At 44.0% G+C, this 14,293-nt stretch overlaps 1 protein-coding gene across 5 annotated transcripts in view; it reads left to right on the top strand.

The window, feature by feature from the left end:
* Positions 1-14,293, top strand: part of LOC147425212 (uncharacterized) — a 52,977-nt gene extending 38,684 nt beyond the window's left edge. For all 5 annotated transcript variants that reach the window (XM_086499847.1, XM_086499849.1, XM_086499848.1 and 2 more), the window contains one exon: positions 13,901-14,293. In XM_086499847.1, the coding sequence (XP_086355973.1) occupies positions 13,901-14,079 (179 nt within the window). In that variant the 3' untranslated portion in view covers positions 14,080-14,293. The remainder of the gene's footprint in view (positions 1-13,900) is intronic.

Below are 14,293 nucleotides of genomic sequence, written 5' to 3'. Positions count from 1 at the left end.
AATTTATCCACAATAACCCAAGGGTTTTAATTAGAAAGCTGAAAACTTTACCAAAGGATCTCCAATATCAGATTCCAAAGCTCTAAGAAGGCCCACTCCAACAACAGACTTCATCTCCACAACATACCACTCTCCAGTAAGAGCTAAAACCATGGAAAGCCATTGCACGAGAGAGAATGATAGCAAAACTTGCATGAAGACATTGCAAGACAAACTGATGTAGACTTGGAAAGAGGAGAAGCTCAGTGCAATTAAATCTTCAAACAACTCGACAAGATGAAGAGTTGAGAGAGGAACCACCAATCTTGCATAAAACTCTTCAACCAAGCAGGACAAGAAGGGGTAGAACTTAGAAGACCCATTCACCTGTGTGGTGTGGTTGGCTTGTGCTTGTGTGTGATGTGTTGTCTGCTTGCCTTCCTGTGTGATAGTGTGGGTGAGTGATTGCTTGCATGCCTTCTTGTTTGGCTGCTTGCTCTTCATGTTTTATCCCCTCGTTTTTTTGTGTTGGAAGGTTTGAGGTAGAGATGGTGCACAAGCAACGCATAAAAAAAAAAGAAACCACAAACAAGCAACAATTACTTAGACAAAAACAAGACAGCGAAGAAGCCAAAACACCTTGTAGACAAACCAAGAACAAAAGGTAGCAACAAAACATTAAGGCGTGACGAGAAGACTCGAGGAGGAAAGGAAGAAATAAGGGGGAAGATAAGGTTGCTCTCAGCTGTCATACTAGAGCCCTTGACCACACCTAGTGCGCACTGCGGCAGCACGCAACCTCGATGACATTAGGGGTCGTGGACGGTAAATTTGTCACAAACGGGAGTGCATAACAATATCAACTATGCTCTAATAAATAGAATTTATCACTTAATATTGAAGCCAATTGATATAGAGAGAAAAAGAGAAAGTGAGAAGATCGACACAGTACCGAGGACAAAAGATGGTTGGTCCTCCCTTGTAAGAGTATCTTTATTATTGGGGAGAAGTCTTTATACAAGCGCTTGAACCGAACGCATTACCAAACTCGTTCTAGATGAATCTCGATGGTACTTGAAAGCCTCTGCTTCTTGTTCTCAAGGAAAAACCCTAGGAACCTCTGCTTTTTTACTCAGAATCTTCAAGAACCAAGGTTCTTGCCTTTGGAATTCACCTTCCAGACTCAGGGCATGGTATCCCTATAAGTCTTTTCTGACTCTATTCCGAGAGTCTTCTTCCCGCAGAGATCTTAGCATCAACTCAGCTTTCCTAGATGTGAAGTCCTTCCTTGAGAATCTCACAAGAGTCTACCCGTGGATCTTCTCCCAAACTCAGGGTGCAAAACCCTTGGGCTGATCTGGCTCTATTTACTCATAGCGCTTTTCTCCTGTAGAGGAAGTGCGCTTGCAAACAAACACTCATAGGTCAAACCGTCTAAACATGAACAAAAACATTACCTATGAAGACTCGAAACTCGGAACGCAACTCGGTTCTTGGAAAGCAGTCTCTGTAGGCACTTCTTCGGGATGGAACTCGCCTACTTAGTCTTGGCGACATTTGTTGCACTCATAGTCACATGGGGATAGGGACAGGTCTCGGGGACGTGGCGGTGTGAGCGGGATGGAAACACACAGAACGCCTCTATAACGACCCGACACACACTCTTGGGAAGATACACACACACACTATGGGGCACCACTTGGCTTACACAACACACCTGGCCGAGACAGGGAACACACCTATGGAGTGAGAGGAGAGAGACTATCCACTTGCCCACTCCACACAGAGAGAGACACACACACACACACCCAAAAAACTCAGCTCAAAAGAGGAGAACTTATGATGTTTAGATACAAATGAGCTTGGGCCAACACCAATGGGGCAAATAGCTCACACAATATGGGTAAAACATGCCAGATACAATCAGAAACTGGAGCGGAAGCTTTGCTCATCGGAGAAACTTACACAGCAAAAACAGCAGAAAAAGAGTGAGGAATTTGGCAAAATGGACAACGCCATTGCGTCCGGAACGGCCCAAAACCCCAGTCTACAATGTCAAAGTGCTCAAATCTGACCTCGAATGAGCAGTTTACGGCCAAAACAGGCTCCAAAAACCCCAAAAACACACCTGTGGCTGTTCCTCCTCTCTTCTCCACGTTTTTTCTGGTCTTCTCTTTGTTTTTTCAGTTCCCACACTTAGCTTTATTACCTGGGCACCCTTGGGCTTTTAGTTGACCTAAACGGACCCCGAACAGGCCAAAAACTGACCTCGGAGTTCATAATTGTCACCTTTTTGCATCATCCGCACACCTAGCACTCAACTTTTTTCAATAATGCATCCCGCCACCACGTGAAGTGGCCCCAAAAGATGGTCCTCATGATGATCTTTCTGCATAATTACCACAAGAAAACATCCACGTTGTGTCCATACTTCTCCACGTGCAAGTATTGACCCCGTTCGACCTCTTGACGCCACTCGATGCCATTTGACGCACCTGCTTACCTCATGTCGTCGGCCCGCGGATAGCTTCCTCGAGAAGTTTTACGCGCTACCAACTCCTCATTATTGTAGAAAAAACACACTAGTACTGGTAACGATGAAAATCGATGCACTATGTACATGTTGTCCTACCTGTACACATATGGGCCCCACGTAACCACCTGGCTCTGGAAAATGGGCAATTCTTCATTTGATGCACCATGCATGTGTATGTACATATGCGCAATCCCTTGCTCCAAAAAACTCCTGACATAATTTGCCCATCCCCTAGGTTGCTAGATCATTCATGATCAGCAGCAGCAAAAAGCGATATGAGACTCGCAGCGTCACAAGTCTCCGCATCCTTCACCAACACTCCTTGATCCACATACAGCTCATCTTGCTCGACCATCATCAACCTGGCATGATACAATTTAAGACGCAATCCATTTACCCTTGACTTATGTAGAAATCCATCCAAGTTAGCCAACTGATATGTACCATTTGGAAAACACTCCACTACCTTGAAAGGGCCTTCCCACTTAATTTGAAACTTCTTTTGGAAGGTGTTGTCGAACTTACTGTTGTAGCGCAAAACCATGTGATGTTTCTTGATACCCTTACTTTTGACCTTTTCATTTATCTTTGCCAAAGCCTGCCAAAGCCTTATCCTGCATCTGCCCATAATGCTCCAATGCGCTCATCCTATCCAACTGAACCTCTTGTAACTGCAAGAGCCTCTCTTTGAATGCATCACTAGGCGGCCCAAGCAACTTCTCTAACATCTTGACCGCAGGTAACTCTACCTCCATAGGTAATAGTGCTTCCTTTCCATACACCAAATGAAATGGAGTAAACCCTGTACATGTCTTCACCGAAGTACGGTAAGCCCATAATGCACTAGGCAATTCCAAATCCCAATTCTTTCCTTGGTGCTTTGTCACTTTCGAAAGAATCTGTACCAACTCACCATTGAATCTTTCATTTAAGCCATTACACTGTGAGTAATAAGGAGTGGTATGCTGGTGCCTAGTCTTCATCTTTGCACATAAAAAATCTAGTAGTTTAGCTCTAAAGCCTGGCCCCTTATCTGAAAGTAGATCTAATGGCACCCCAAACTTGCAACATATTTCATCATACACAAATTTTGCCACATCCTTTGCAGTGATCTGTTTTACTGCTATAGCCTCTGCCCATCTAGAGAGATAGTCCACTGCTTTAAGATATAGCTTTTGCCCCTGCTTGTGATAGGTAACGGGCCTATTGCATCAATCCCCCACTTTTCAAACACATCAAACGCCATAATGGTTTTTCGTAGCTCTGGCTTCAACACTCTCTTCCCAAATGCTTGACACCTATTGCAAGACCTACACCAATGGTGAACATCCTTGTGCAAACTAGGCCATACATACCCCTCTTGCAAAATCTTATGCAAGGTGGTCTTTAGAGCAAAATGGCCACCACATGCGCCTTCATGATTCTCTTCCAACACTCTGTAAAGCTCCTCCCGCCAAGGTATACGTCTCAACACGAGATCAACCCCTTTCATGTATAAGACATCACCAATCAATTTGTACCTGTATGCTCTACGCACAAAGCCATACTTCTTAGACTTCTGAATCTCCTTTGGAATGATTCCTGTTAGCAAAAACTCCTCTTCTTGAGCCAAACTTTCTCGGCCATGATAAAGAAGTAAAGTGGTCTTCAACACAAATAGCTCCCCAATCATGCCTTGAGCTGCGTCATGTGTCTCTCCATTTAGAGCACGTTCAATGTGTCTGATGCTCCATGCTTCGAACTTTTTTAACAGGCCTTTAATTCTGAAGCACATTTCCTTCAATGAGGTGTTCTTGCTCTTCCACACACCCAGCACTTGCTTCACCACTAACAAGGCATCACCTTTTATGCTCAACCTTCGAACCCCATGCTTCAAACAAATGTGTAATCCGGCTTCTAGAGTAGCATATTCAGCCTCATTGTTACTATGAGCATCCAATTTGAACCCTCTCTTGCATACTAGCTTCCCCTTTGGATCATAAAGTGCTATACCCCCTGAAGCTGCATCATGGCTCTTTCTGTATGAACCATCAAAGAACAACACATGTGCATTGTTTATCTGTGGCACTTCTTCAACTACCTTTCTCACCACCTCTTCCTTAACAATAAGGGGATTCTCCTTATAGGTCAACAAATCAGCTAGGGTAGCCCTTGTACTATCTTCCACTAGAAAATAGAACTCAAACTCTTGCAGCTCAATTACCCATTTCTTCACCACATTTGACATGTTAGTATCATTAATTAACTGTGGCAAAAAGGCATAACTCGTCAAGAAAACAAAAGGTCGTGGTAGCAAGTAATGACGAAATTGTCGACAAGCAAATATTACACTGGCCATCACTAGCTCTACTTCCGAGAACTTTCTCTCCGCTACTAACTTCACTCGGCTTGCACAATACATTGGCCTCATATAATGACTGCCCTTCCCCTTTTGCAATAGCATGGCTCCAATGGCATCATCCCCTACTGATGGATTTACATAAAACACTTTCTCCCAATCAGGAGCCTGCATGTCTGACAACCCCCCTAATACCTCTTTCACCTCTTGAAACACTTCTTCACACTTGTCATCCCATTGCAATGGATCATGCTTTGCCACTTGCTGTAATGGATAAAGAAGCTGTGAAGACAATGGAATAAACCGTGCCATGTACTTCACTTTGTGTATAAAAGTTGCCAATTGCTTCGTACTCGTAGGTGATGGAAGAAGAATAATAGACTTAACCTTATCTGGATCAGCCTCAATGCCATTTTCTGACACCATATGGCCCAATAACTTCACCCTTGGCTGTGTTAGATGACATTTCTTTGGATTTAGTTGTCCTCCACATTCATTATATCGAGCCAATACCATCTGCAGCTTCTCATGATGTTCAACCCTACTGCTGTAGACACTGAAGTCATCCATGAAAACTTTAACACAACTACCAATGAATGGTTCCAATACCCAATTTGCTCTCTCTTGATAGAAAGATGGTCCATTTGACAACCCAAATGGCAAAACTGTGTAGCAATAGCAGTCCCATGGCGTAATAAAAGTTGTCTTTGTGCGGTCTTTAAGAGCAATCTTCAATTGAAAATAGCGTGAAAAACCATCACACACACTGTACCTCTCATAACCAACCACTGAATCCAAGATCTGATCGATGAATGGAAGAGGATATGGGTTCTTCTTAGTGGCTGCATTTAAGGGCTTAAAATCTACACAAATCCTCCACTTCCCATCCTTCTTTGGACTGACTACAACTGGACTCACCCATTCTGTGGTCTCCACAGGGACTATGAACCCTGTCTTCAATAACTTGTCCACCTCTTCTCGCAAGGCTTCCATTTGCTCTTGACCCATCCTTCTTAGCCTTTGCCGCACTGGCTTAGCACCTTCTTTCAGCTCTATATGCATCTCTTCGCCCTTGAACCCTCTGATCTCTTCATATGAAGTAATGAACAAATCAGGAAAACTAGCCAGCATGTGCAAATATATATCCTTCTCCATAGCTGAGAGGTCTCCACTGATCATTTGTGTCATCAATTCCTGCTTCTTTGACAATTCAACCTTGGTTTGCATCAGCCCTTCAATCACTTAATAAGGTCCTTCACTTTCATCTTCAACTTCATTCGCAAATGCAACTAAACTAGACTCCTGGATTTCTTTATCCATCAAAAGAAATGCAACATCAGTATCCTCATCACTGCTGGTAGTGCTATCACTGTACTCATCTGTCACCGTGGAAGAGTCTTCATCACTAGACTCATCCTCATCTTCATAAAGCTCCTCTAATCGTTTCCTTGTGTCCATATTGTATAGCTTCTTGGTATCTGTCTTTCCATAGAGGCTAATCGTACCATGTCGCCAATCTTGAACAGCTCCCACTGCACGCAACCATGGTCTGTCCAGTATAATAGGATATGCTCCCAACCCTGCTGGCATCACATGAAAATCAACCACTGTCTTTGCATCATATGCTTCCACTTCTAAGCTCTTTACAACACCCAAACATTTTACTTTCTGATGGTTTGCCAATCTGATCCGAAAACCTGACACCCCAGCCACTGTGAGACCCATCTTCTCAACGCATGAGTGTGTTATGACACATATTTGGGCTCCGCCATCCACATAACCTTGTCCCAAATTTTTCCTTTATGCCACACATCTACTATTGGACAAATATCTGGTAGCTCATCCATTGCCAACACCTTTACTGAACCTCTCTCTGGCTCTTTCTCCATTGGGTTAACCATCCTCTTTCACTGTCGCTTTAGCTTAGTCACCATCTCTATAAGCTGCCCAAAAGTAACATCTGCCTTCGTGCTCGTCAGATCCTCCTTCAAGTCATAGCTTAATTGCCCATCCCCTAGTGAAAAATCTGAAACATGAAACTTTCGACGAGGTCTTCTTTTCCTCTTGGCCTTGACATCCTCGTCTTAATGGCTCTTTCCTTTCTTCTTACTAGGACCTGGGACACTTCTTCCTTCCTTTTCCTCTGAGGTCCTCTTCCCAATAGGCATCACTAATGTATCCTCTAGCTTTGATGCCTTCTCCAAGGTGACTACACTTAGCACTTTTGTCTTTCCCTTTTTCTCCTGGGTCAGTCCACTGGTTCCTTCGTCTCCCTTAATTTCGATGCCATAATCATTTGACCTAGTTAGCACCTGTCTTGGCAATGGATACATATCTCCCCCCATCCTTGGTGGCTTATCACATTGTGGGCTGATGTGGCCCAACTCTCCACAATTATAACATGTGGGCGTCTGCCTCCAAAACCTACCATTGCTTTGTCCAACACCATTCCTAGGCCTTTCTTCACCTCTTGATTGATTTGCAAACCTCCCTCGACCTCGATTATTTCCCACTTGACCTAGCATGTTTAGGCTGAGATTCTTCATTAAATCGACCACTTGCCTCATGTCTTGCCTTAGCCCATCATCTTGCATCGATGTAGTGACCACTGCTGGCATAACCTGAGTAGTAACAGGAACCACTGGTTCATGATGAACCCCTGACATGCGACCTTGTAAAGACTCTATAGGCTGAAATTCAGACCTCATGGGCAAAGACTCCACCCCTAACTGGCTCATTTTCCTCAACCTCCACTCTTTGTTCCTTGCTACCTCTAGTGCATCTTCATATGTCCTAGGCTTCTTTAGCTCCACTCTCCAACGTATATTCTCCCAAAGACCAGCCAAGAACCTGTCCTTCTTCATCATGTCAGGCTGGGGTACCTGTGGTGCTAAGGCCTTGTACATCCGCTCCCATGCCAATGAGAACTTACGTATGTACGTATCTACTGGCTCACCTTCCTTTTGCACCAAACCTTGTACTTCTTGCCACACTTTGTCAGGATCTTCTATCTTCACAAACTCCACTTCCAACCCATGCCTTAGATTGTCCCAACTCAATCTTACAGGTGGATCCGCTGCACGCAACTCCTCTTGAAATGTTTTGGACCAGACTCGTGCATCACTCTTTAAACAAATTTGGAAAAGACGTAACATCTGCGCAGGGTCATGAATCTGGTTGCTAATGCAGGCAACCTCCATCTTTTCCAAAAAATCTTCCACATCTTCATCACTTCTTCCATGAAACTCCGGATAAGAGAAAGCCATGGCTACCCAAGTTACAATGCTTTGAGAACCCCTTTGAACACACGTGCAAGAACCCAAAACTTTTGACTACCCAATCCCCAGAAACTTCAATGGAGCTCAACTTTAGATAAGGACAAACACATGCACATCAAATGAGTTTTCATAGTTGATCATCGGAATTACAACAAGCAAAGGACATTCCAAGATCTCTCGTAATCTTCTTGGCCCGAACATAAAGAGTATGCGCTGCTGGAAAAAAATCTTCCTGGACACATGAACATTTATCTGGATTCTTTGAGTTAAATGAAATGGAGTGAATTGAGGGCCATTTTGATCATCCATTAAAGCCAACCATGAAGCTCCCAAGAAGGCACACCTGACTTAACCTCTGATTTTGCCAAAATTTCAGCAGCATAACAACATAAATGGCTCAAAAGACCAAAAAACCAGCCATCATAACTTGAAAAAATTTTGGCAGAGTTTCCCTAGAAATAGAGCAGTAGGAACCCAAAATATAGACTGTATATGTATGCATAAACTGTCAACAATAGAACCCGAGCATCAAATAGGACTCACTAGTACATAGCCTATGGCGAGGTCACGAAAAGGGTGCTCCAGCTACCTGTATCACCGAAAGGATCTCCACACTTGAGAATCCCCCAGCTCAATAAAAACCTCACGCTATCGACCCTCACACGAAGGCTAATGCAAATCGCGTATAGTCAAGTCTTAGAAATGACTATCTTCCAGACCAAGTCTCAGAAATGGCTGGGACTGCCAAATAAAACAATCTATGGCTCCACAAAGGCGTACCATGGCAGTTTCCAGAAGTAACGTACAATCCAACAGAGAATGCGCTCAAACATGCGCCAAGTGATGCATACCCACAACAACTACAAGTGACACCACTGCTAGTATATCACTGTACTCCAGCTACCTGTACCTGTGTGAATCACCTGTACTCGTCCCTGTCCTTGTAACCTATAACTTGTAACCTGTAAGCTGCAAGCTGCAACCTGTAACCTGTAATCCCGAATCTCGAAGCTTGAAGCTCGAAGCAGAAGGTACTCGAAGAAGATCCTCCGTGGGGGTGCCAAAAGAATGTGAGCGAGATGGAAACACACAGAACGCCTCTATAACGACCCGACACACACTCTTGGGAAGATACACACACACACACTATGGGGCACCACTCGGCTTACACAACACACCTGGCTGAGACAGGAAACACACCTATGGAGTGAGAGGAGAGAGACTATCCACTTGCCCACTCCATACAGAGAGACACACACACACACACCCAAAAAACTCAGCTCAAAAGAGGAGAACTTATGATGTTTAGATACAAATGAGCTTGGGCCAACACCAATGGGGCAAATAGCTCACACAATATGGGTAAAACATGCCAGATACAATCAGAAACTGGAGCGGAAGCTTCGCTCATAGGAGAAACTTACACAGCAAAAACAGCAGAAAAAGAGTGAGGAATTTGGCAAAATGGACAGCGCCATTGCGTCGGGAACAGCCCAAAACCCCAGTCTACAATGTCAAAGTGCTCAAATCTGACCTCGAATGAGCAGTTTACGGCCAAAACAGGCTCCAAAAACCCCAAAAACACACCTGTGGCTGTTCCTCCTCTCTTCTCCACGTTTTTTCTGGTCTTCTCTTTGTTTTTTCAGTTCCCACACTTAGCTTTATTACCTGGGCACCCTTGGGCTTTTAGTTGACCTCAAACGGACCCCAAACAGGCCAAAAACTGACCTCGCAGTGCATAGTTGTCACCTTTTTGCATCATCCGCACACCTGGCACTCAGCTTTTTTCAATAATGCATCCCGCCACCACATGAAGTTGGCCCAAAATATGGTCCTCATGATGACCTTTTTGCATAATTACCACAAGAAAACATCCACGTTGTGTCCATACTTCTCCACGTGCAAGTATTGACCCCGTTCGACCTCCTGACGCCACTCGATGCCATCTGACGCACCTGCTTACCTCATGTCGTTGGCCCACGGATAGCTTCCTCGAGAAGTTTTACGCGCTACCAACTTCTGATTATTGTAGAAAAAACACACTAGTATTGGTAATGATGAAAATCGATGCACTATGTACATGTTGTCCTACCTGTACACATGTGGGCCCCACGTAACCACCTGGCTCTGGAAAATGGACAATTCTTCAATTGATGCACCATGCATGTGTATGTACATATGCGCAATCCCTTGCTCCAAAAAACTCCTGACAGCGGGTCCCAGGGACGGGGACGTGGCAAAACAAGGGACGGGGGACGCGCTTTAATAAACACTAGGCCGAAGGAAGGAGAGGGAGAAGGGCTTAGAGAAGCTTCGGATCCATCTTGAGATACCATAGATGATAGATATTAGAGAAAGCTCGGAGAGAAGGAGAAAGGGCTACTAGGTAGTAGGTAAGGCCCAAGCCTCAAGCCTTCAAGCTCGGAGAGAGAGAGAGAGAGAGAGAGAGAGAGAGAGAGATGGCCCATGTGGCATGGATGATGGCCAGCCTCCCATGGGACTCGGGAGCACTTAGAAGTTAGAAGGGTAGGCTTGCCAAGGCCTTCCCTTGTGTGCCCTTAAATAGCAAACTAGTGCCTCCAAACTGGCCGTTGAGAGGTGAATTTCAAAACTTGCCGCTCGTCCGTCACGCCCCTTGCCCGCATCCCATGCTGCCCCGTCACCGGGGACCCGCGTCCTGTCCCCGTCCCTTGTGAGGGACGTCCCTACGTCTCAAAACCCCGTCTCGTCCCACGTTCCTGCATCCCCCGTCACGTCCCGCCGGTTTAGGGCCCCGTCCCCCCGTCCCCCGTTTCTATGGTTGCACTTGGGGCAGCCATGGGAGTCACCGGCGGCATCATTTTGGCGGCTGAAATATGCGGCAGCATGGGTTGACCCTTAATGCTGACTTTTTTGGTCCCCAAGAGTGAGAGAGAAACCGCTTTTATAATTTTTGGCAACTGACAGGAATAGAGGGGGTCTTCCCTGCAGAATTAGGGCATAGAGGGGGCGCCTAGGGCTACAGGGAGAGAGAGAGAGATCGCTTTTTCTTCTGCTAAAAAGAGAGAGAAAGAGAGGGTGTTTGATTTTTTACTGCTTTTCTTACTTATGGCTGCCCACTTATTAAGTGGGCGACCGGGCACTTTAAAAAAAAAAAAGGTTTGAACCTGCTAAAAACTCAATAAAACCTTATAAGCTGAAACAATTCTCACACGTCACAACCCAGGCGTCCCTGGATAGAGTCTCATGCATAGATGCAATGCGAACATAGACTGCTTTACAGATGCTTTAGCAACTCGCTTTCTCAGAAAGAAACTACATTTCCTCAAAGTTTCCTTTGAACCCATCTTCATTCAAGTGCTTGCCTCTTTTGTTGTGCACAATTCTAATTGAGTTTGGAATACTTCTCGAGTATGAAATATTCCCTTTCTGATGCTCTCGTCATCCACCTTGTGATGCATCGGGAATACCCATCACCTGGTCCTTTCTCACCGAACCCTCCTTTACGATGCTCTATGTCACCCATTCCATGACGCATTAGCTCGAATACTTCTTCTAAATGCTCTGTCACCCATCCAATGTGACGCATCAGGAGTATCTGTTCTTGGCGGCCCTACAGATATTCCAGTTCACAATGTCCCCATCCTTACACTAAATGGCGCACTAGAAATGTCTGTACTCGGATGTCTCAAGCGAGAAAAACCCTCGCTTATAAATCCAATAATTCCTTTAGAATTATATGTCCTTCAGATAAAGCTGATTTAGCAACAAAGTTTGGCGGCAAAAGAGCAGTGCAAGCAAGGGTAGTGTGGTTGTGTGCACTCGTATGTAACCTCTCTCTCTCTCTCTCTCTCTCTCTCTCTCTCTCTCTCTTTCATGGAGACAACATAGTCGATATTTATTACTTGACCCCCCCTTGAATTGCTCAAAATGGTGCCCATTCCAAGGGAAAGTAAAAATTGTCACATAAGATGCCCAAAGGCAATTACAAGGCTGGTGGCCAAACCATAAACAGTAAAAGGCTAAAAAATATGCCAGTTGAAAACCCCTTCTAATGAGGGTAGAAAGTGCCTTGGCAAGAAGTGAAGGGAAAGGAGGTGTAGGTAGAGGTTATTCACCAAAACCATTGAAAGATAGGCACCACCAAACTACCGTGAAGAGCTGATCTTTGCTATGCAAGCTATTCAACAACGAGTTTCGAAAAAGACAAAAAGAAAATTGGACAGAGCACGTTGTTGTGACAATTGTAGAGAGAGTGGCCATATCTCCTCATTGCCCTTTTCCACGGCGAGAACAATGTTGAATCTATCTAATTAATCCAAGGCAAGGTCATAATGTAGAGAACAAAGGTGGAGATGGAGGTCAAGCTTAACCATAACACATGAGTCTTGGAAGCCGGTTAAGAAGGTTGGGAGCTTATCCAATCATTTTGGGGGAGTCCATTGTTGATAGCCACGAGATAGTGGCAGTTTTCATATAGATGCTACATTGATGTTTGTAGATCTTCCAAAAGATCAAAGAATTTGCTACGACATGAAGACATGCAAAGTATCAAAGAGTGGAGAAGAGGAAGAGATAGAAGTGTCTACTTCAGCCACGTAGGACATGCACGATGAATATTTGAGTGTTTTTTCTACGCGCAGTGAAGAAAGTTTTGATCTAAGTCTATTGGAGCTTGGCATGGATGTTTGCGGATTGCATATGGATAAAACTAACGCCATTCGAAAGGAGAATAAGACGGTAGAAGATCAACAAATTGACTTCAAATCCAACATTACCAAAGGAGAAATTGATGGGGATGCTTGCTAATGATTTGACTATTCACGAAAGAGAAGAATATTGTGTTAGAGGTCATTTCTTGGGTTTCCGGTCTATATCTTGTGAGTGAGTGTAACAATGTCAATCTTTGTAAATAATTAATTCATTTACGAGAAAATAAGTATTTAATTAGTTGTGTGCACATTAGAATAGAACTAGCAGTTCTAGGGCCTCAGGTGCGCCTAAATGCGGGCCAGAGCACCATAGAGGGACCCTAGCAGAAAATACCCTAAAGCCCTAGTGATTGGGAAATCGGATCTTCAATAAGGGGTAACAGGGGCTTTGAAAAGAAGACACAGACAATTGATGCAGAGAAAGGTACCCCAGACTAAGCAGGAATTCCATCTCTTCAGATGTTTCCTCCTCTTCAAAAGTACTACCATTATCGTTCCCTCAACTACTTGACGACTGTTTTTGTAATCCTCTATAGAAATTCTTGCTGTTTGTGACCCTCTTGATAGCTCTTATAGAGTGGACGTTCCTCTTGCTGTTTGTGAATTTTGAAGCATTTCACAGTTGTTGACTTTGAAGGATTCACAATTTATAACTCATTGCATTTGACAGGAATCAGGTATCATACTTTACCTTTCCGCAATATACAGCCATGTGCATGAGAAGTAATTTCATATATTGCATTGATTTTAATATGCTGTCAGAGATGGAAAAAGTAAAGATTTTCTTTTATTTTGCCATACCACATCTGAATTTTGACATTTTTCTTTGAAAGTGAAGCTTCTACTTCACAAAAAAGGAAGGGACTTGTCTTTAAGTCTCAAATTTGAGGGCTCTACTTGAATTCTTTATCCATTGGTTTTAGAGTGTATGGCAGAAGAGTCATAATTGGGCAGCTTGCTCGAAAGTGTGGACAAGCCATAAATCCCAAAGCTTTACGCTATTTCTTTTAGCACTTCTCTGCTGTTATTTGAATATCAACCTGTGGCTTTGCCTTTAATACATCTAGTAATGGAACAGTTTTCAGCCGTGGAGGAAAGCTACTAGGACTAATACGTGTGCAAGGTGCGATAAACATGGGGTTTGTGGGGCCGCAATTGAACCGCATGATCGTCACCAACTATACAGCTATTCAGTCTGTGCAGCTGAATGTCCAAGGTGCAGGTCTTTTTTATGCCAGATCATACCACCATTCTTAAGATATTATTGAACATCGTGTCGGTGATTTAGAAAGGTGGCAGGTAAATTTGTGTAATTTTGCAAGTTTGGGATATCCAGACTTGCATTATTTCTTTCCTTTCTACTTGAAAATGGTTTTTGTGATTGTAGAGTTGCATCCAGGAATTCGAACATGCAACTTTGTACCTGACATACCACAATTGATTTAATGTAAACTTTGGCTCTTTGCAGTTT

The sequence above is a fragment of the Adiantum capillus-veneris genome, chromosome 25 (assembly GCF_014529385.1).
Source record: "Adiantum capillus-veneris isolate H3 chromosome 25, ASM1452938v2, whole genome shotgun sequence".
Classification (NCBI taxonomy): domain Eukaryota; kingdom Viridiplantae; phylum Streptophyta; class Polypodiopsida; order Polypodiales; family Pteridaceae; genus Adiantum; species Adiantum capillus-veneris.
This window is presented reverse-complemented; position numbering and strand designations above follow the sequence as displayed.